This window comes from Myxocyprinus asiaticus, chromosome 50, assembly GCF_019703515.2.
Source record: "Myxocyprinus asiaticus isolate MX2 ecotype Aquarium Trade chromosome 50, UBuf_Myxa_2, whole genome shotgun sequence".
Classification (NCBI taxonomy): Eukaryota; Metazoa; Chordata; class Actinopteri; order Cypriniformes; family Catostomidae; genus Myxocyprinus; species Myxocyprinus asiaticus.
In genome coordinates, this window is record NC_059393.1 from 10,220,989 (window position 1) to 10,244,287 (window position 23,299).

Sequence of the window (23,299 nt, forward strand, 5' to 3'; positions counted from 1 at the left end):
CTGCGACATGCATTCGTCTTGGGTTGTCCGTCGGCTCTTTCTGAGAACAAAGTGAAGGAAAACATTTCTGTGAAACACGAAACCTGAGGATGTGAAATGTGCCCTCTGCCCTTTAAAGTGATACAAGTTGCCGAGTTGTCACTTACATCAGTAGTGATGTTTAGTAATCTTTTCAACATCCTCTTGACTACTTGCACTTTGAAAAGGCCAGGAGGTCCAGGGTTGAGATCAACAATACGAATATTAGCACTGGATTTACAAATACAGTGGGGTTCAAAAGTCTGAGACTACTTTGAAAATCTGGAAATGAAAATTTTAGGATTTTGAATCATTTAAAACAAAGAAAAGTGATTTAAATTGACAAAGAAATATTTGCAATTCTATTTCTAAGTCACTAATCAAATGAGCAAATTTGTGACCTTGATTGACCATGTTAACCCCTTTGTACAAAAGGTCAGATTTGAATGCATCAAAGCTACAAAAAAATAAAAAAATAAAACTTTTTCAAAGTGTAAACACTGAAAATTGAAAGCTGAAAATCCAAAAGTTTGATCACAGATCAAAAGGGACCCTTAAAATTAACTTAGTAGCCATTTAAACAACAAAGAATTACTTTGTCGTTTAACGGGGCACGATTGTTTTTCCACCTGCAATATTGTCTGTTCTTCATGCCAAACGTCAGTCCAGCGACTAAATATTACGAACTGTTTGTTGTGAGACGTTTGAAGTACTACTGAAGCCTAACAGACTCTTGGAAACCTCAAAAAAGGAATCATTTATTTTAAGTTTGGGTACCACTGCTCTTCACATCCACGTTATTTACACCTTCACTGACCACTTGATAATGATCAACACCCTCTAAAGTTTATGGGCAGTTAAGGGGGTTTAGTGCAGCCAGTTTTCTCTGTATAAGGGGCTGAATGCAGCCTATTAAAACTGTAACACAGTGTCTCCACAGACTCTGTCTGAAAGGTACTTCGACAACCACTGTTTTATGGGGACTTGCACTTAAATGCCTCTGTCCACTTGGTCTGTGTGCAGTTGTTTGCTGTTGCAAAGGCTACTTCGATTGGACAAGAACTTGTCCTCTAAACATATTGCTCATTTATATTGTTTGGCACTGCAATATTAATGGAATGGTTCACTCAAAAATGAAAATTCGGCATGTACATTCAAATATGGCGTGCCAAGACGCATCGTGCTAGATCTGAAATGCCTCAACCTTCATTGATGGCAAATCTGGCGCTACACATCTTGATGTGGCATATTTGAATGATACTTTCATGATACTTTTATGGTAGTTATATGTTTTGGCGGATGTCCTTTTGTAAACTGGACAGCCTCTGGTTACTGTGCTTTTATTGCAAAAAACCTGCCAGGACATTCTGCTGAACATCCCCTTTTGTGTTCCATGGAAGAAAGAAAATCATATGAGTGTAAATTATAACAAAAATGGGATTTCTAGGTAAACTACTCCTTTAAACCAGAAAAACTGAAGAAAATCTGATATAAGCACTGGAAGCACATTTGAAGACTAAAGCAATGTTTGCTTATGTCAAAAACAGGTATCATACTGCAACATGCTTGACTTTAAATTATACAAACACATGGCGCAGAAGCATAAATATATAGGCAAATATAGGGAATCTGACATGCTCCTGGTAAACTAAGAGCCAGGAAAGAGAGCAGCGCCAATTAAGTGAAAGTCGACCATCAGAAAACAGAGATGAAACAAACAATAACAAATCAAACCATTGAGAAACAACAATACTGAGATAACAGCAGGGACTCCACATTCTCCTCTGAGAGAAAGATGCGAAGGACGATAGTATTGAGAGAGTGCGACAGAGAGAGAGAGAGAGAGTCTGACTTGGACTGTCACCACTGAATCTTTGCCAGAGCATTTTAGGAACTTCGCTGAGCTGGAGAAGGTTGCTGTCGGAGGAGAGGGTCAATCTCAGCTCACTCCTTCTCACTCTCTCCTCTCAGCCCTCCTTCCTCCCCTCCTCCTGAGACATGGGGGAGTGTTTCACTATGGTCCCCAGTCTTAACACTTCTGAGGGGCACTGAGACGCCACACTGAGCTCTGGAAGCTAGCTGTGACGGACAAAAGCCACACACACACGCACACACACTCGGCATGGATAGCAAAGTTGTGACGCTGGTGGCCCTGCTGATGGTCACCATATGGAGCTCCGAGACTGATGGTAAGTGATTTGCAGATAACAATTACAGATTGAATTTATATTCACATCCATGTGATGTTATTATGCAACACTTTAAAATTTATTGTAGCATAATTTAATTAACTGAAAGAAAGTGTAATAAAGATAATTGGTGTTGCCTGCCTAGTAATTCATTTGAGCAATCTGTAAATAAAACTGAATAGAATAAAATTTTTAAAAAGTAGTAAGTACAGTAATTTAACTACACATTAAAAAGTAATTATAACCAAATAGCTTTAAAATAGCACATACACACATGTTAATAAAGATTAAAAATATGTAAAGAATAAAAAAAAAATATGGTTTTTAATCTATAATATATTAAATATACTTTTTAAGTTTTTAAAAAGTGATAAATAATTTTAACTTCTCGTATATATATATATACACACACACACACACACACACACAGTGTGTAATATTAATAATAAGGATAAAAAGTATTAATAAATAGTAAAATTTGTTTAACTTCATTGAAAAAATCTTTAAAATAACTTTTTGGCACATACAAGTTAATAAAAAAATACTTCATATGAATAAAAATGTAAAGTAGTGAAAAGTAGTTTATCTACTACAAATAACTTTTTGGCACATACAAGTTAAAATAAAAAATAGAAAATACAACTTTTTAATAAAAAGTTTTAAAAGTGGTTAAAAGTACTTTAACTACTCATAAAAAGTAGTTATAATAAATTAGCCTTAAAATAGCTTTTTGGCACATTACAATTTAGAATTTTACTTTTGCTTAAATTAAACTTGTATGTACTGCAAGTCTTCTTATTTTAAGGAAGTCCTCAATGTATTGCAGAACTGTTTTATTATATTGTGTTTCAGGACTATTTTATTATTAATCTAATATGTTGTCCTGCTTAGTGAGTGTTTTCTAAGACCATTAAGGAGTTAATGATCATTAGAAGGTTTCATTATTATCACCTTGCATCCCTTCAGTACCCTGCATACATTTGCATCTGGGCCTGCATGTTAGATACTTAGATGTGCATGTCTTCACATGTCAGAGGTTCTGATCCAATAGGAAAACAATGTTGTTTAACCAGCTGCAATGTGTTGCTGGCTTTATTGTTTTTGGTGAGAAAAACCTTCATTGCTTTTTAAAAGCTGCTTGGTTTGCACTGTTTGCTTGTTCACAAGCTCTCTTTTAATAGTGTCTAAATAAAGGTTAAAAAGCAAAAAGTTCTGGTGATGTTCACTTGGTGCAGTATTTAGTCAAGGCTTAATGGAGCAGGGTTTAACATGACAAAGGGCAGACAGTGTCGGAATATCTATGGGAATTTCAGAGTTTGACTTCCCTCATAACCGGGTCCATTTCTGAAAACGCAAGAGAAACCAGGGAGATGTGAAACCATTCGGGGAATGTTCTTCAACAGATTAATTTAATGCACATATTCAGGACTACATTCAAGAGGTGTCTGGAGTGACCTGGTGTGATTATGGGATTCTGCTGTATTTAATATTGAGGACTCTCAGCTTTAAAAAAAAAAAAAAAAAGCTCCTTATGAAAAATTTGGCAAGTGAAAAGGCAGAACGGTCCCCGTGTGAATGTACAAGGGCCACTAGAATGCCACCCTAATCTCTTTTTAATGATCAGCGTTTGTTAATGGATGCAGGTGGTTAGACACTTTCTAAACAAAGTGTTTAAAATGAGGAACAGAGTTTGTTTTTAGAGGGACTGTGCTGTTTGATTGCATTTGAATCTAAACTATTAATCTGAATTATCGATTGTATTTGTCCGAAATGCTCTAAAATGTGATTTCATTGTGTGTTTATAACACATTGTTTTTTTAAATGGTCAGATAACCTAAAAAATGTGCTTTCTGTGGAATTAACTGGTTTTATTCAAGTGAAATATATGATTTATTATGACTGAATCAACCTGACTACATTATAGTGATTTTGTTATGGCCTAATATGGTTCAAATAGCACTGGAACTAACCCTATTACACCAAAAATTTTCCAGGGCCATATTAGGTAGAAAAAGCTCTTTAAGGTAGGCAACAAATGCATATTTTCATTTTTATGGAGTACAAGGCACAATTTTTTACTATTTTGTTAAATCTGACTTTTAAAAAAATGTGATTGTGATTTAAAGTAAGTTAAAATATCTCAATAGAAGTAGCACTGTTGGGTGATGTGCTGAGGCACAATTCATAATTTTACATAGGAAACAAATTTGTGCATGAGATTATTATTATTATTTAATTTTATAACGAGAATTTGTTCTCTTTTAAATATTAGCACTATTGAATACAATTTGAGCTATATTTCTAGAAAGGAAATATGATAACACCATGACACATGACACATCACTGCAAGAACATATATCAAATACATTGTAAAATACTGTGACGTCCAGTTGTTACCTTGAGGAGCTATTTCTACCTCTAACACTTAAAATGAGTTTTGTTGGTGTAACCTAATGTATTCATGTTGACTCAGTCATAGTAAATAATATTTCTGACATTAAAAAAAAAAAACTGTTAATTTACACGTTACAAGCTAAGCACATTTTTTAGGTCAATGTTTCTTTTCAGCATACATTAATTATGTTAAAAGTTCTAACAATGGTACAAATTATAATAACTTGGATGCTGTTTTAAAGATACAGTACATGTCTATAATTCCATTATTTATTTAATATGAAATGCATTTTTCATACTTCCTTTATATTGACTCCTTGTTTTCTGTTCTGATTGCATTACAGCAAAGCCCATCAGTCTGGTGGAGAGATGTTGGTGTCGGTCCACGCTCAACACCGTCCCACAGAGGAGCATCCGTGAGATCAAGTTCCTCCACACACCCAGCTGCCCATTCCAAGTCATGTGAGTCAACTTTCCAGAGCCGTCTCAACATAGTAGTGACAACTCAGCTAATATTTCATAGGAGATGGCGAAATCATAAGATATCGTACGACTTGGCTCATACCAACAGTTAAGACTTTTATAGATCTTATTCACTGCAGCGCCATCTTTTATTTTTTTTCTCCCCTTTTCTCCCCAATTTGGAATGCCCAATTCCCAATGCGCTCTAAGTCCTCATGGTTGTGTAGTGACTCACCTCAATCCAGGTGGCGGATGACGAATCTCAGTTGCCTCCGTGTCTGAGACGTCAATCTGCGCATCTTATCACGTGGCTTGTTGAGCGCGTCACCGCAGAGACGTAGCACGTGTGGAGGCTTCACGCTATTCTCCGCGGCATCCACGCACAACTCACCACGTGCCACACCTTGAGCAAGACCACATTATAGTGACCACGAGGAGGTTAACCCAACGTGACTACCCACCTTAGCAACCGGGCCAATTTGGTTGCTTAGGAGACCTGGCTGGAGTCACTCGGCATGCCCCTGCCATCTTTTATGTTAAACGGGAATGACAATGATGCTGTGAGGGATAGAAGTACAGTCTCTTCAATGGGCTGTATTGCACCGTTCCATGGACAAAACATTGACAAAATATCTTTAAAAGAACATTCAGTAGACAAAAAAGCTTTATACCATACGTGCCATTGAAGAGATGGTAAGTCTATCCGTCACAGCCTTGTTTTCATTCCCATTAAAAATTAAAGATGGCGCTACTGCAAATAAGGTCTATTTCCATAGACACCAACTAATCAACAAACAGAATCTCAAATGATAGAATACACGCATCAAGACTTTATGGTAAGGTTTAGGGTTTGGGTTAGGGGTTAAATTTCTGAAGTCTGACATAATTAAAATTGTAAGAACACTCATTCAAAACCCTGATTTTTTCTTTCTTCCGTGGTATACACATTTCCCTAACCCTTACTGGCTTTATAAAAAATAAAAAAGAATATATATATATATATATATATATATATATATATATATATATATATATATATATATATATATTTTTTTTTTTTTTTTTTTTTTTTTATCAACCTGACTGCACTAGGTTACACAAATGCAAGTAATTTCTGAAGGTCATGTCAGGAAGAAATAGTTCTACAAATTAAAAATGGCACAGTTTCATTTTTTACAGTGTATGTTTCATTTGAAAGTGAATGTGAGAACAGTTTGATTGCTGTTGGAAAGTAGTGATGTGCTCTGTTCTTTAGGAAGTCAAACATACAATGAAAGAATATGAGAGAAATGTTGAGTGATTTGGTTCACGCAAAGCGATTTAATTTTCATGACACGATAATTGCTATGGGTCAAAATGATTACCTTTATGATTCGGGAGACTTAGTCTTTTTCTTTTTACCAGAATTTGGTATTACTTCGCTGGTCTGGAATGTGTTAAACCAAACCATTTGTACCCCGTCAGGCAGCAAAAAACCAAAGTGCTGGAGGGGGATCAAGGTTACAGGGGTTACAGAGGTTAGCATGTAGCAAACAGTCATTTCGAGAACAAACTTTGGCCAGAGGAAATCACCTTTAATCTGTCTCCTTCCACACATTTTATTTAGGAATCCTTTTGGATTCATTGGATTCATTGGGATAGATGAAAGACAGGCAACTACCTCCCCCAACACACACTTCACTCATTTTGTTGTTAGCATTAGCTAGCTGTGAGGTAATTACTACCTGCTGGCTCGGTTCCAGACCACCGACTAGCTAGCTCAAAAAAATCGTTTAGACTAGCAAGATTAACTCAAAGCCTAAAGCACAAACAAACAAACAACTAAAACAAACCCTTCAAATAGATTAACTCTCAAAATAAACTCAATGGAGGACATCCCCCTGGAAAACAAACATGGATAGCATTACGGTTTCATTTAGTTTACTGATCGGGAAGTTGATTGTCAGGATTCGTGTGTAGATTTGGGGTTAAGCAGATCTTTTATTTGGGCTGGCAGGCTCCATTTGTTCAAACAGATAGGGAGAGCCGTGTGTGTGTGTGTGTGTGTGTGTGTGTGTGTGTGTGTGTGTGTGTGTGTTTGTGTGTGTGCGTGTGTGCGTGTGTGTGTGTGTGTGAGGTGTAAGAAATACGAATAGGAGCCATTTGAAAGGCAACGTGGGCCGCTAACTCTCAAACACAATCTTTTGGCACTGAGGTGTGAAGTCTGGGTGTCATTTGCGTGGTTTTCTCCATCTGTTGGTGAATAAAGGTTTGAGGGGATTTTCCTTGCTGTGCAAAGGCAAATATGGTCAGATATCAAACAAAAAGTTTTCTGTTTGAGAGGAATTCAGTCCTTTCACTTTCCATTTGTAATTAATTGAAAAGTCTAAGATTAGTATCCTGAAAAAGCTTAGTCTCCTGATAAATAGTCCTGTATTTGTTGAGGGAACAGATGTGTTTGGTTGATAACTTTAAAGAAGCCATGGATACGGTTTATATGCTGTGTTATTTGGAATAAGCATTTTTAATTTTGATATTAAAATTTTGATATTACAACATGTCCTAACCAGGTGTGGCGTGATGAAGCAACAAAAGATAAAAGTTATTGATAGCGATAATAGTTGCGCATAGCTGCACAAGGAACCTCCAAGTCTCGGGTACTGGTCCTGGAGGAAACATGAAGTTAAAGCATTCTCATATAAAATGGTGAGCGCTATTCTGGAGTTGCATTTTCGCTCTAAAATTACATTTTTACTCCACTGACATTTAAGTTTAGGGTTTGGGTCAGGGTGTAGAGTTGATAAAATATGCATTCCTGTTGACTGTATTACATCTTTTACAACTAAAATTAAAACTAACTTTTGGCGCCACCCTGTGGACATTTCAAACGGAAACAGGAGCTCATACGTGCCCATATGTTCGCTCATCAACATTTCCAGCTTTTATTCGATTTTGTTCGGTCGCTTTGATTCTATTTCTTTTGCGTTGTGGTGGCTAGCAACAGAGAAATCTCATTGGTCCAAAATCCCTCTCCACATATTTGTATATTTACCATCAATTATGGTCCAATTTGATGTGATTGTGTCGCTTCATACAGACTTTTGCTTCCAGTGTATACAGACAGTATGGTTAAGACACAGTGTGTCTGATGGTTTTATAATTGTGGTTCTAGAATATTCAGCTTTTACAGGAAATCAGGAAGTTCTTATTAGAAATTACTCCTCACCTTAAACGTAATTTAGACAGATTGCAGATTACTCAAATGTCAAAGTACTTAAATCTTCTAAACTTCAGAACTTTCCAGATAACACAACATTGTCCTGACTAACCCCCACTAATTCAATGCTGTTATCTGATAAAGTGCAGTGACTCTTGCCAGTACTGTAGAATGGAAGGGGCTGAAATGTACTCCATGAAGGACAGCTGATATGATCTGATAAAACACACTGTAGATCCGCAGAGGGAGAGAGGTCGCCCTCTTTTTCTCTCTCCTCCGAAGCAAATGCTTTCTTCTCTCTCTCCCATTACCAGTGCTAAGCTGAAGAACAACAGAGAGGTCTGCATCAACCCCAAGACCAAATGGCTTCAGCAGTATCTAAAGAATGCCATTAACAAGTAAGAAGAAACTCTTTCTACACTATAATGCAGCAGCAATGGTTTTTTTTTCTGAGAACGATGGGATAAAATACGCAATGTTTCCATAGGCTTAAAAACTGCAAAAAAATTTATTTAAACAAATTTTATGGAACATAAACACATATAAAGAAGTGTTAATTCTTCACAATCTCATTAGTATATGTAAGAATTAATACGTAAAGTGAGCATTGATACGTACAATATCCACATATGGACAGCTTCTAAAAGGTAAACATTTCTATACAAAGTATGTACAACTTAAGAGAATAACAAATGTTTACGAATCCTCTGGTCATTTTCTAAAGACTGTTTAGAACTTGCCGCAACTTTTGTGGGAGTACCACCATTGGTGGCCAGGTTTATTTGTATGTCTCTAAAATTGATATATGGATGTTTCTTTAAATTTGGGTACTTTTAGCACTATATTTGTAGAAAGTAAAGTTTCATTAATACAAGTTTTTCACACACTCACTACTTTTTGTCTACTAGTAATGCCCAACAGTGTATACACATGCATCACAGGAGATTTATGTCATTTTTGTGTTTTTTTTTTTTTTTTTTTTTTAAATCATAAATAATTCCCACCACAGTGTAATTTCAAAAAAATTTGGAAATGACAAATATAAATGTTTTAAAATAAAACAGCTGACTCCTTTGTCTTGCTAAGGCTCACTTCATAGTTAAAATTGTATTAATCCTAAATACACAGAAGTAAATAATATTTTCTCACTTAATTACAGCTTGATTGGAAATGATGCCCAATAAAAACACTCTGTTAACAAGTGATATTTACTTTGAATTTTCTTTCTTTTCATTTTCATCTAAAGCATGCTCTTCACTGACACTTTTGTGGACATGGTTAACAAGTACACTAGCTTTTGAAAAAATAAAATTATATATATATATTTAGAGAGAGAGAGAGAGAGCGAGAGGAGTTAGTGTGTCTCTGTCAAGGCCTGGGTCTGTATATGATTAATGGTAGGATTCGAGGGGACTCTTTAGGTCAGTTCACATACTGCTCAGCTCTTGGGGCTAGTGTAGTTGACAATGCCATTTCAGACATGGACCCCTCCTACATATGTGCATTCACTGACAGACCACAGTCTTCCTTATCAGACCACTGTCAAATTAATGTGTTGAAATTTGGTTTGATAAAGAATGTAAAATTAAAGCTGTCAAACCAAAAGCACAGAGAGCCACACAAAGCTGAAACCAGACAAAATTATTGTGAAGCACTCAAGGATTATAAAAATACAATACACCACAAAAAACAACAACATCTAAACCATACTCTTAATGAAATTCAAGACTCAATTAATAATAATCAGTTCTGGGTAAAATGGAACAGTCTAAATAAATAACACAGCCAGGACATAGCCATACAAAACTGAGAATTACGGATAGGCTATTAAAAACGAATTCAAAGAAATTTCTCCAGAAAATCTCACACCTGACCAGAAAAACATGGAAAATAATCTGTCAATTGGAATCTACAATAAAAAAGAACCAAAACCCTTTAGACTATCAGATTAGCAGAGAAAAATTGACAAATGCATTTAAGAAATTAAAACCCAGAAAGGCATGTGGTTTAGACAACATTAGAACAGAAATGCTGAAGCACAGCCCTGCAGTAATGCAGGAGGCCTTGTTAAAACTGTCCAATCTGGTTCTGCAAACTGGCTACTTTCCTGATACCTGGAGTATGGGCTTAATACACCCATTATATAAGAGTGGAGACAAATTGACTCCAATAACTACCGAGGCATTTGTGTGAACAGTAATCTGGGGAAGATTTTCTGTTGTATCCTGAATGCCCGGATACAGGCCTTCCTTACAATGCGCAATGTCTTGAGTAAGAGTCAGATTGAATTCCTACCAAACCACCGCACCACCGACCACATTCACACGTTACACACCTTACACACGTTAGTCAACCAGCACGTTCATCAAAAAAGCAAAGGCAAAATTTATGCATGTTTTGTTGATTTAAAAAAAGCATTTGATTCCATTTGGCATGATGGTCTATATTATCCGGCAATCCGGCATTGGGGGTAAAATGTACGACACAATCAAATCTATGTATTCGGACAACAAGTGCGGAGTTAAAATTGGCAATAAAAGAACAGAATTCTTCACTCAAGGGCATGGAGTGAGACAGGGCTGCAGTTTGAGTCCAACTCTGTTCAACTTTTACATTAATAAGTTATCAGTGCTACTGGAAGAATCTGCAACACCCGGTCTTACTCCAAATAATTCTGAAGTTAAATTTCTTCTCTATGCAGCTGATCTGGTGCTGCTGTCAGCTACTGCACAAGGGCTACAGCAGCACCTGGACCTGCTGGAGAACTACTGTCAGAACTGGGCTCTGACAATCAATTTGAAAAAAAAAAAAAAAAGAAAAGAAAAAAAAAGCCAGGTTACAGGAAAGCAGCTACACATTCACTCTGGGAAACACTGCAACAAAACACACCCTACACTACAACTACCTCGGTCTAAAAATCAGTGCTTCAGGGGGTTTTGGTCTGGCAGTGAATGCACTAAAAGAGAAAGCTAAAAGAGCATTCTGTGCTATTAACAACAGACATTCCTATAACAATTTGGTGTAAAATCTTTGATAGCATTATTATGCCTATTGCTCTGTACGTTTGTGAGGTTTGGGGTCCACTCTGCCTGGCAGATTACTCTAAATGGTACAAACACCCCATAGAATCCCCGCATGCAGAATTGTGTAGAAACATTCTAAGAGTTCAGAGAAGAACACCTAATAATGTATGCCGGGCCAAACTAGGCAGATACCCCCTAATTATACATATTGAAAAACGATCCCTCATATTCTGGACACACCTAAATTCAAGTTCCCCTAACACACTGCAACATGAAGCCCTTAAAACCCAAGAGTTGAAGCCTAAAACCAGTCCCCTTTGTCAGCTGGCTCTGAAACTCACCAACCCACTAACAACTATCAAACACCAGTTTCAGACCAGCACTGCTGAACAAAACCAAATCAGAATAAATCAAATCATAAACATTCATATTTGGACCATTGGGGAAATGAAAGTAAAAACCAAAACAAACTGGAATGTTATCGGGCCCTTAAAGTATAATCTGGCAGAATGTCTCTACGCTGTAGGAGATACAAAACAGAGATGGATCCTCACCAAATACAGGCTCAGTGATCACAGGCTGGCCATAGAAAAAGGCAGACACATACAAACTTGGCTTCTTAAGGAAGAACAAGTCTGTGCTCACTGTGACACTGGTGAGGTCGAGACAGAGACACACTTTCTCCTTCACTGTGAGAAATTTACAGAGGTGGGAGAGAAATACTTTGACAAACTCTCAAACCTCATGCCACAGTTTTCCAGTTCAGCAGAAACAGATCAAATGTAGGTGCTACTGGGGGAGGACATTCATGCATCAGTTGCAGCAAAATTCATTTTTGAGCTGCACACCCTCAGAAACCAATCACTGTTTTAATGTACAGTCACAGTATTTTTGTTATGTTCATAATGTCTTGTTAAATGCTTATTTTATTTTATAGTGTATATTGTTATTAGAGTTTTTTATTTTAACTCATTACCTGGCACCTTATTTTATTTCTATTTTTATTTCTATTTGTTACTGTTTTGTTATTATTTTTTGTCTTGTCATTTTCTGTTTTGTGTATTAATGTTTTGGCAATATTGTATTTAAACACAATCATGCTAATAAAGTACTTGTACAGGCTAAAACAATAAAATCAATCCATAAAAGGCTTTTGAAAAGGAACAAAAATAAATAATGAAGGCCTGGTAATACAAGTTAAGTTTCTGTTGAAACTTGTGTATTATTTGAGCTGTAACATTGTTTAAACATTGTCATTTTAGGGTTTTAGGGTTTGTTGAAATTACATCGTCATGGCAATGAAGTTGTAAAATTGTGTCATGATCCGGTGGGTCTGCCTGTCTTTTCTTGTGTGTCTGCGTGAGGTTGTTTCCCTCGTGTGTTTTCCTTCTGCCGCGTGAACGGCGCGACTGACATTTCTGTGGGAACGCTATTTCACGCCGTTCACGAGCTGATTATCGCCACCTGCAGCTTGTTAACTCTGTCTATTTATACCATCTCGTTTCTCGTGTCTAGTGCCAGATTGTTTGTTTGTGTAGCATCTCAGTCTCGCCAGTCAGTTGGTCTTGTCCTGGTTTGCTCTTTGTTTGTCCTCTGCCAGTTTGTTCCAGTTTGCTGCTATCAGTTGGATTATCGCTCTGATAATGGTCTTGTTGGAATACTTACCCTGTCATCGGTATCATCTATTCTCCACCTGGGTGTCCCAAGTTGGTCATCACTGTCTTCATTCTCACCTCTGCCACATGTCTCCAGTCACCTGCAATCTGAGCTGGAACTCTTCACTGTTTACATTTTTCTATTGTGTTTTCAATAAACTGTTATTTGTTTCTCTGCATCCCTGGGTCCTCCACTCATTTCGTGACAGAACAATCTGGCCTAGAATGAACCCAGCAGAGGACACCTCTCTCCATACCGCCATCGACCAGCAGGGGCCATCCCTTGTTCGTCAGCAGGACCAGCTCAACACAGCTAGTCATGCCATTGAAGAGATGGCAGGGAGGATCAACATCTACAGATCTCTCCCAGCACCGGTCCCACCCCCACTGTCACCACCGCTCCTCCCACTACTGTCTCTTCCATCATCTGATGGAAGAGACAGTAGTGGGAGGAGCGGCGGCGACAGCCCCGGCTGAATCTGCCAGCACCATACTCCGGTGAGCCCAAAACTTGCTCTCCAAACATCGTCTTTTCCCACTGAGAACACCAAGGTTGCTTATGTACTTACACTTCTCTCCGGCCAGGCTCGTGAGTGGGAAATGGTGGTTTGGGATAATGGACATTGGTGCTGCTCATCCTTCCGCACCTTTTCAGATGAACTGTGTAAGGTGTTCGACCATGCTGCCACGGGCACGGAGGCAGTGAGAGTACTTTCGAAACTTTGTCAAGGCGACAGGTCAGTGTCGCACTACTCTATTGAATTTTCGCACTCTCGCTGCATTGTACGGATGGAACGAGCAGGTACAGTGAGACCAGTTCCTGAATGGGCTTTCTGACTGGGTTAAAGACAAGATTTATGCTCTGGACCTCCTAAATGCCTCAATAATCTAGTTAATTTGGCCATCAGGGTAGATAACCGCCTTGCCGTTTGACAAAGATATCGCAGAGCTGCTACATCTAGGGAGGTTCCTGTCTCATCTGCCTGTCTTCCATCATCGGCCAGTCCATCAGAACCCATGTCGGAGGAGGAACCCATGCAGGTTGGGAGAGCTTGGCTATCCTCCAAGGAATGCTACAGACGTCAAGTCAATGGTTTGTGCCTATACTGCCGACAACCGGGTCACACTGCTGCTTTCTGTCCAGTAAAAGACACAGCTCACCAGTAGACAAGGGGTTACTGGTGAGCATTACCCCTCTGAATAAATCCCCCGGAAGCAAGGCAATCCTCCCGGCCAGGTTGCAGGGTAATTTTCTGGACTCTGAACTGGTTACTAAATGGTCAATTCCACTATAACCGCTCAAGGATCCCATCTCTGCCAGAACTCTCAGAGGCACACCGCTCACCATGGTTACACATGCTATGGCACCCCTCACTCTTACCATCTCTGGGAACCATGCTGAAGAGATATGTTTTTTGGTCATCCAGTCACCCTCATATCCAGTGGTCTTGGGACAACAGTGGCTGGTAACTCACAACCCTCATTTAAACTGGGCTGATATTTCTGTGCTGTCTCAATGTGTTGTCTCTGCTCTCTCCCCAGTTTCATCTTGTTCTGTGTCTCAGGAGGAGTCAGCAGATCTCACTGGGGTACCCGAGGTCTACCGCGATCTGAGAGCGGTGTTCAGATAGTCCCGAGCTGCTTCTCTACCTCTTCACCGTCCGTACGACTGTGCGATTGATCTGCTGCCTGGCACTTCTCCGCTTCGAGGTCGTCTCTATTCACTCTCTGCTCCGGAGAGGGAGGCCATAGAGAATTACATCGACGATTCTTTGGCAGAAGGTATAATTCGTCCCTCTTCCTCTCCGGCCGGGGAGGGGTTTTTCTTCATTGGTAAGAAGGGTGGCTCCTTAAGACCCTGCATAGATTAGCGGGGGCTGAACAACATTACGGTGAAGAATCATTATCCTTTACCATTGATGTCGTCGACCTTCGAACGCATGCAGGGGGCCACCGTCATCACGAAGTTAGACTTATGCAATGCTTACCACTTGGTCCGGATAAGAGAGGGGGATAAATGGAAGACGGCCTTTAATACGCCCACTGGGCACTTTGAATATCTCGTTATGCCTTTCAGCCTTTCCAATGCCCCGTCCGTCTTCCAAGCACTCATCAATAATGTGCTCCGGGACCTGGTCAATCAGTTCATTTTTGTTTACCTTGACGACATTTTGATTTTTTCCTCATAATCTCAATGACCATGTTCAGCACATCAGGCAAGTGATTCTGTGACTGCTGGAGAATCATTTGTTTGTCAAGGCAGAGAAGTGTGAGTTTCACGAAGAGTCGGTTTCATTCCTTGGGTTCATCCTCTTGAATGGATCCCGCCAAAGTTAAAGCTGATGTCAACTGGCCAACTCCAGATTCTCGCAAGGCGGTCCAGCGGTTTCTGGGGTTTTCCAATTTCTACCAGTGGTTCATTTGGAACTTCAGTCAAGTTGCTGCACCGAGTTTAACCTCCACCAAGACTCGTTTCGTTTGGTCTCTGCAGGCTCAGTCTGTGTTTCAAAAATTGCTTCATTTCAGCTCCCATTCTGATTTATCCTGATCCTTCTCGCCAGTTTGTGGTGGAGGTTGACTCATCAGAGTTCAGAGTTGGGGCTATTTTGTCTCAGAAGTCTCCATCGGACAAAAGGCTGCCTCCTAGCACATTCTTTTCTCATCTCTTGACTCCAGCAGAACAGAATTACGATATCAGCAACAGAGAGTTGCTGGCTGTCTGGTTGGCCTTGGGCAGTGACATCACTGGTTGGAGGGGACGGGGGTTGCTTTTTTGGTCTGGACCAATCACAAGAACTTAGAATACATTCGTACCGCCAAATGCCTAAATTCTCGACAAGCACGTTGGGCACTTGTTTTTGGCAGATTTGATTTTTCCATCTTGTATCACCCCGGTTCTAAGAACAGAAAGTCCGACACGTTGTCCCGCTCTTTTGAAACCGAGAACATCTTGACTTCTTCTTGAACTAATGTGGTGGTAGCAGCAATGTCTTGGAAGTCTAAAGTCCACTCAGCCTTACGTAATGTTCCTATTCCCGTGGAGTATCCAGCAAATCTGTTATTTGTTCTTGAATCGGTCCGGACCAAAGTCCTCCAGTGGGGTCATTGTCTAATCTCACCCAGGGGCTGCTCGCACTCAAGCGTTAGTTAAGCAGCGGTTCTAGCTGCCCACACTAGCACAGGATGTTCGCCAGTTTGTTGTGGCTTGTCCAGTGCTTGTGGTAAGACTTCCAGTTGGCCTCTTCGGGGCTCCTTCGGCCGCTGCCAGTCCCTTTGAGACCCTGGTCCCATATTGCCTTGGATTTTGTTACCGGTTTACCCCCGTCCAATGACAATACAGTAATATTTACTGTGGTGGATTGGTTCTCGAAGGTGGCCCATTTTATCACCAAATGACCTTCTGCGAGGGAGATGGCTACTGTCATTGATCACGTCTTTTGCATTTATGGCCTCCCGACGGACATGGTTTCTGACAAGGGACCCCAGTTTGTCTCTATATTTTGGACAGACTTCTGTCTACAACTGGATGGGACTGTAAGTTTGTCCTCTGGGTTTCATCCCCAGACCAACGGGCAGGCCGAGTGAGCAAACCAAGATTTGGAGGGGGTCCTGCGCAGTGTGGAATTGGAGTTCCAAACTTACCTGGGTCGAGTATGCACATAATTCCTTGCTGGTGTTAATTTCTGTCTTCTACGAGAATGTCGCCCTTCCAGTGCTGTTTAGGCTACCAGCCTCCTCTGTTCCCCTCCCAAGAACCTGACACTATTGTTCTGTCTGTGCACGCCTTTCACCAGAGGTGCCGTCGCACCTGGAGGATTGCCAGAGAAGCCCTTCTGCAGACTGGAGATTGGAACAAAGTGTCCGGTGGTGGTTCGACTTAAAATACCCTTGATAACTCTATTTATACCCTCTCGTTTCTCATATCTAGTGCCAGATTGTTCATTTGTGTAGCATCTCAGTCTCGCCAGTCAGTCGGTCTTGTCCTGGTTTGCTCTTTGTTTGTCTTCTGCCAGTTTGTTCCAGTTTGCTGCTATCAGTTGGATTATCACTCTGAGGACTGTCTTGTTGGAATACTAACCCTGTCATCGCTGTCATCTATTATCCACTCGGGTGTCCCAAATTGGTCATCACTGTCTTCATTCTCACCTCTGCCACATGTCTCCAGTCACCTGCAACCTGAGCCAGAACTCTTCACTGTTTACATTTTTCTATTGTGTTTTCAATAAACTGTTATTTGTTTTTTTCTGCATCCCTGGGTCCTCCACTCATTTCATGACAAATTGGCTATAACGTTACACAAAAAAGGTTAGTAAGTGATTTTATAACACTAAAATCATGTTAATACAGATATCCTTTATGTCTTGTGGCTATACTTTGGAAACAGTGAGTATTTTAACATTCAAAAATTGGCCACATTCACTTCCACTGTAAGTGTCACTGTAACCCAGATTTTTTATTTATTTATTTTTTAAAGAAAAGAAGGGACGAGCCAAAATTAATTTTTGTGGTAATCAATATTATGCCACAAATGCTGTGTATTGATCTTAACTTGGAATATTCCTTTAATGTGACTTTTATATAGCTAAGACAAAACATTGAAATCTATTTGTTTAAAATAAATAAATAAATAAAAATCAACCTGAAATGAAAATGCCCGAAGTTTAAGTAACACCAATATATGTAAAAGTATTTATGTTTTAGAGGCTGTATGTTGCTGTATAAAACTGTTCATGTGTTTCTATTACATTAATATATTGTATGGATATTGTACATCTGTCCAAGCATCTAAAAATGATTGTGTTTGAACTATACTTGACATAAGAATACTTACAAATACTAACAGGATCACGTTGGTTTATTACAACTGAATGAATGTAAAACATATTTGAAAAATGTTATGAATATTAATGAAACTGTAGGGATACATTTGAATTGGCATCCAATTTTAATTTATTCATTTACACAATTTACTTTAAGCAATACAGTAGCATTATAAGTTTTTAGTTGTTGTTGTTGTAATTAAGTTGTAGTATATGGCACATAACTGCCACGTGGAATGTTACTGAGTAATTTAAGGTTACATAAATTATACCTTTACCTAAGTAGGTAATTACACTCCATTACAGAGCCCTTAGCGTTTAACCCCTGGTCTTTAATTACACTAATTGTAGATTAATGATGAAGAGGCAGAAGCTGTAATCACCCTCCTATTGTGCTTTAAAGCCAAAAAGAGTTACACCATTAAAACACAGGAGAAATTGGCTGGTTGATCATTATCACATAGTCTGGTGCTAGCTGACTGCACTCTAAATATCTTCCCTGGAAAAATGTTAAACACTGTTCTCTGTCTCTTTTTGTTTTCAGAATAAAGAAGTCAAAGAAGCGCTCCAAGTAAACAAACACACAAGGATGTGTGAGGAGGACCAGAGTGCATCGCTAATGTTCACAGAGATACACGTCCTCTTCATTCTCTCTGATTTCACTTCCACTTTCTGGACTGCTTGCACAAACAGCACTTCACCTAAACCTGCCTCTCAAGCATCCAGGCAACCAACCGATCACCAAACACCTTCGTTCAGACACACATAACTGTAGCTGTGATTGTATACTGCTGCATGTGTGAGCAAGTGTATGGAGTGACTGAATGTGAACATGTTAATGAAGACAAGACAGTGTGTTTGAGAGATATTTAAAGGCTTTTCACTTCTTAAAGGAACAATTCTGCCAAAAAAAAAAAAAAGAGCATTTTGTCATTGTTTACATCACCTTTGTGTTCCACGGAACCAAGTCATACAAGTTTGAAACAACATAAGGGTGAGTGTGAACTATCTTTTTAAGGGGCAGTAAAATGGGAATTTTTGTGTCATAGCTGTGAGGGATGTTTTGTTTAAGAGAAGGGAAAAAAAGTAAAAAAAACAAAAAACAAAAGTGAAAACTAGAGAAAGAGGATTACTAACCCCTTTTTTAAGCTCACATTTGTGCTATTTTGCCACTCGTGGCACTCATGGCATAGTCTGGGTGCTAAAAGCTCACCTGCACACATGAATGACCGAGCACACAGTCTCTACTGAGACAGAGGGTTGCTATTACAGGAGCCAGAACCATAGTTTCCTCATTGCTTTTCCTCTTTTCTACCTGTATGTAAACTCAGAGAAAGGCCAGACACTGAATTCCAAGATGTATGCCATTTAAAGCAGACATACTGCATGTATAAAGCAGAGTTTATGTTTAAGGAATATTCTGGGTTCAAAACAAGTTAAGCTCAATTGACAGCATTTGTATTATAATATTGATTACCCCAAAAATGAAAAAAAAAGTGCTGAGTGACTCCAGTCAGGCTTCCTAAGCAACCAATTGGCCCAGTTGCTAGGGCGGGTAGAGTCACATTGGGTTAACCTCCTCGTGGTCGCTATAATGTGGTTCTTGCTCTCAGTGGGGTACGTGGTGAGTTGTACGTGGATGCCGCGTAGAATAGCATGAAGCCTCCACACGCGCTTGGTCTCTGCGGTAACGCGCTCAACAAGCCACGTGATATGATGGGCGGATTGACGATCTCAGACGTGGAGGCAACTGAGATTCGTCCTCCACCATGCGGATTGAAGCGAGTCACTATGCCACCACGAGGACTTAGAGAGCATTGGGAATTGGTCATGCCAAATTGGGGAGAAAAGGGGAGAAAAAAAAGCAAACATCTGGGTTACAGTGAGGCACTAACAATGGAAGTGAATGGGGGCCAATTCGTAAATGTAAAAAAAAAAAACACTATTTCAAAAGTATAGCCACAAGATGTAAACAATGTGTGTGTTAACGTGTGTTAGTGTGATAAAAATCACTTACTAACCTTTTCTGTGTAAAGTTATAGCTAATTTTACAACTTCACTGCCATGACGATGTAATGTCAACAAACCCTAAAACCCAAAATTGATCGTAAAAACAATGATTTAAACAACTTTACAGCTCAAATAACACGAGTTTTAACAGAAGAATTAATGTAAGTGCTTTTATAAAATTATAAGCTTCACATTTCTGCCTTTAAACCCTCCAAATATTAGCTCCACTCACTTTCATCATAAGTGCTTCACTGTAACCACGATTTTTGCTTCTTCTTCTTCTTTTTTTTTCTTTTTTTTTTAAAAAAGGAGGGACGAGTCAAAATAATTTTTTTGTGGTAATCAACATAATGTCACAAACGCTGTCGACTGAGCTTAACTTGTACTGAACCCAGAATATTCAATAATGCAATCATGCCATGCCAACTTAAAGGGATACTTCACCCAAAAAATGAATAGTAATAAAAGAATTTTCATTTTTGGGTGAACTATACAGTAGCTTTGAAACTTCTGCTCATGTATATCAAGCCATATTCCATGACTCAGGCCTTAATTAATAGCATTTGCATCACCCATCTTTACTTTTGAGTGCCCTCGTTGTGTTTCGCGGTTGTGATTTGGATCAAACAAGAACTACCAACTGACCTTATGTAATGTAAATATTCTCCAGTACTATACGGCAGTCAGTAAATGGGTTGAACAGGGACCAAAACTGAACTGCATAAATGCAAGCAATTTGTAGACTAAATAAATACTATGTATTCCAAATATATCATCTTGTGTTTTTAGCCACAGCATGAAGGGTTATGACTGTGATTATGATTTTCTGCAATTAACATGTTGAGCTAACACACATTCTTTCTGTTCAGATAACATTTGGACTCAAATACCCAAATGCTGTTACTTTTCTTTATTTTACGAGACACTTAAAAACTGTAAGGAGCTTTTATTGTAATTATTTATTTTGGTATTTTTTTACAACAGTACTTTAAGAAGGTCTGTCACACACAGATCACACTTCCACAATTAGGCCTGTAAAATACACTGAAAGAAAAAATGTTAACCTAAAAAAATGTGCTTCATGTTGTAACATCTAAACTAACTAGTTTTATTCAAGTCTTATTATTATTTAACATCACTAAATCAGCCTAAATACATTAAGTTACACCAACAAAACTCATTTTATGGGTTAGATCGGGTAACAAATGCATATAACAAATGCAAATTACCACTTTATACAGTGTACTCTACACAAAATATGAACGCAATCACTTGATTTCACACGTCTTTGTGTTCTGAAATGTGTCTTTCTGTGCATTGTTGTTGTATTTGCGACTGCGTAGAGTACGTTTCTGGCCTTATTCATCTGTCTGAGCTGTATTATGTCAGTCTATATTCCAGAAGAAGGGTATGAAAGTTACATTTTCTTGGATTGGATTTGAGAAGTAAAAATGTGATGCATGAATAATAAAATCATTTCACCCCTCTCAAGAAGCTACTGTAGTTTTAAGCTACAAAATATTTAAACTTCAAAAATACTTCAATTTGAAACCAGTGAATTCAACTGTTATCCGACTAAAATGATAGCAACTCTATCATTGATTTTTTTTTTTATTGTATCACACACATACTGTATATAGATTACAGTTCCTTAGGTTTAAAAAGAGAAATGTACTTTATATTTGAAAAAGGAAGTGGTAGTCATATGCTTTTCATTAGGTCTTTTCAATGTGCACTCGACATATGTGTGTTTCTTTTGTTTTCTATGGTTGCCCTGTATGAATTTTTTATTGTAAAAAGGGTGTCCTATTAAAAAGGCTCCATCGTAAGTGTTGCCTTTGGGTCAGTAGGGCCAGATATCTACACACTAAAACTAGCAGAGGCATTTGAAGAGAAAGTTTGTACAATATATAAAATTCATTAAAATACACAGTAAGGGGGGGGGGCCCTTGGTAGCTCAGTGGTAAAATACGCTGGCTACCACCCCTGGAGCTCGCTTGCTCGCTAGTTAGAATCCCAGGGCGTGCTGAGTGACTCCAGCCAGGTCTCCTAAGCAACCAAATTGGCCCGGTTGCTAGGGAGGGTAGAGTCACATGGGGTAACCTCCTCGTGGTCACCATAATGTGGTTCGTTCTCGGTGGCCGCGTGGTGAGTTGAGCGTGGTTGCCGCGGTGGATGGCGTGAAGCCTGCACACGCAATATGTCTCCGTGACAACGCGCTCAACAAGCCACGTGATAAGATGCGTGGGTTGACGGTCTCAGATGTGGAGGCAACTGGGATTTCGTTCTCCACCACCCAGATTGAGGCAAATCACTACACGAACATGAGGACTTAAAAGCACATTGGGAATTGGGCATTCCAAATTGGGAGAAAAAAATAATAAAAAATACACAGTATAATAGGTTAAACAAGGCTGACATTTGTTTTCAATATGTTTGTATGAAATTATGGTATACTGTCTTGTCTGACGGTGTCGTCTACTGAAAGTCATTGTGTATTGCAGTCATTATCCCAAGAAAATGTGAAGGAAAAAGGATGTTACTCTTTGATGCAGCTCACTATGTCAGAAACAAATGTGTCTTGATGCCTCTATATTTTCACTACTTGTCATTAAGGATTGAAATTGATACTTTATAACTCACTTTTTTTATATAATAAATAACCAATCTATTGTTGTCTGTGGGATATGTAATATATAGCCACTTCACACTTTCAAAGAGGTGCCTCAGTTTAACTTCAGTGTTGATTTTTTTAAATCTGGGAACACTCCACAGTATGGAAGGTTAGGTTCATAAAACATTAGAGCAATGACAACGATAGTGTAGTTATTTATTGTAAAAACTGTCATTTTTCTGCTCAAAGTAAACACTGTGGACGTTTGACCTTGAGGGTAGGTGGGGTTGATTATGAAGCTAATTTTTTACACATGAGTGTACAATACCATTAGTGAAGGTTCGATACGAGTCCACCACACCAGGGACAGATTGCAAATCCATGAAACTATCACTTCAATTACTGAAACATGGAAGAGATGTCATTTTGCAATACAAAATTGCTTTCTCATCTGATTAAGCTTTCATAATGAGAAGAGGTGGAACCTCATTTTTACACAGAGTGGAAATTGTGCTTTCAAAAGTAGTTATGTATTGTATGACATACTGTAAGTCAGCAATTCTAATAAATGATAGCGACATCATACTCTCCATAAGTACACAAACCACAGCCAACTAAGTGGTTTTAGTCCTGGGATATAAATGTAGGGAGCTACATTGTAAAGTCAACCCCCAGACCTCCTATTCTCTACATCCTCTGGTAGAGAGAAATGTTGGTAAATATTCTCTACATCCAAAACCGACCTCCCTACCCTAAACCCTAAACCTAACCGACAGTGTAATAAAAAGCAAATGTGACATGAAAAATGCATTGCTGAATCAATGCACTATAGGTTGAGCTACAGCACAATTTGTTCTCACCTGAAACAGCTTGCAAATGTAGTTGGTTATGTAATGCAAATGTTAAAATGTCTTACAA

The 23,299-nt window shown here is 38.9% G+C and overlaps 1 protein-coding gene across 1 annotated transcript; it reads left to right on the forward strand.

The window, feature by feature from the left end:
* The first annotated feature begins 1,918 nt into the window (after window positions 1-1,918).
* On the forward strand, window positions 1,919-22,439 carry LOC127438959 (stromal cell-derived factor 1-like). Its single transcript, XM_051694904.1, has 4 exons — window positions 1,919-2,207; window positions 4,946-5,063; window positions 8,574-8,657; window positions 18,302-22,439. The coding sequence occupies exons 1-4, from the start codon at window positions 2,141-2,143 to the stop codon at window positions 18,330-18,332; spliced, it is 300 nt and encodes a 99-aa protein (XP_051550864.1). The 5' UTR covers window positions 1,919-2,140; the 3' UTR covers window positions 18,333-22,439.
* Window positions 22,440-23,299: the final 860 nt, after the last annotated feature.

What these genes read in the sequence shown, in the direction of transcription:
- LOC127438959 (XM_051694904.1), top strand. Translation starts at nt 2,141, where the DNA reads ATGGATAGCAAAGTTGTGACGCTGGTGGCCCTGCTGATGGTCACCATA. An exon ending in ATGGAGCTCCGAGACTGATG is followed by an intron (nt 2,208 to 4,945) that starts GTAAGTGATTTG and finishes ATTGCATTACAG; the next exon opens with CAAAGCCCATCAGTCTGGTG. An exon ending in AGCTGCCCATTCCAAGTCAT is followed by an intron (nt 5,064 to 8,573) that starts GTGAGTCAACTT and finishes TCCCATTACCAG; the next exon opens with TGCTAAGCTGAAGAACAACA.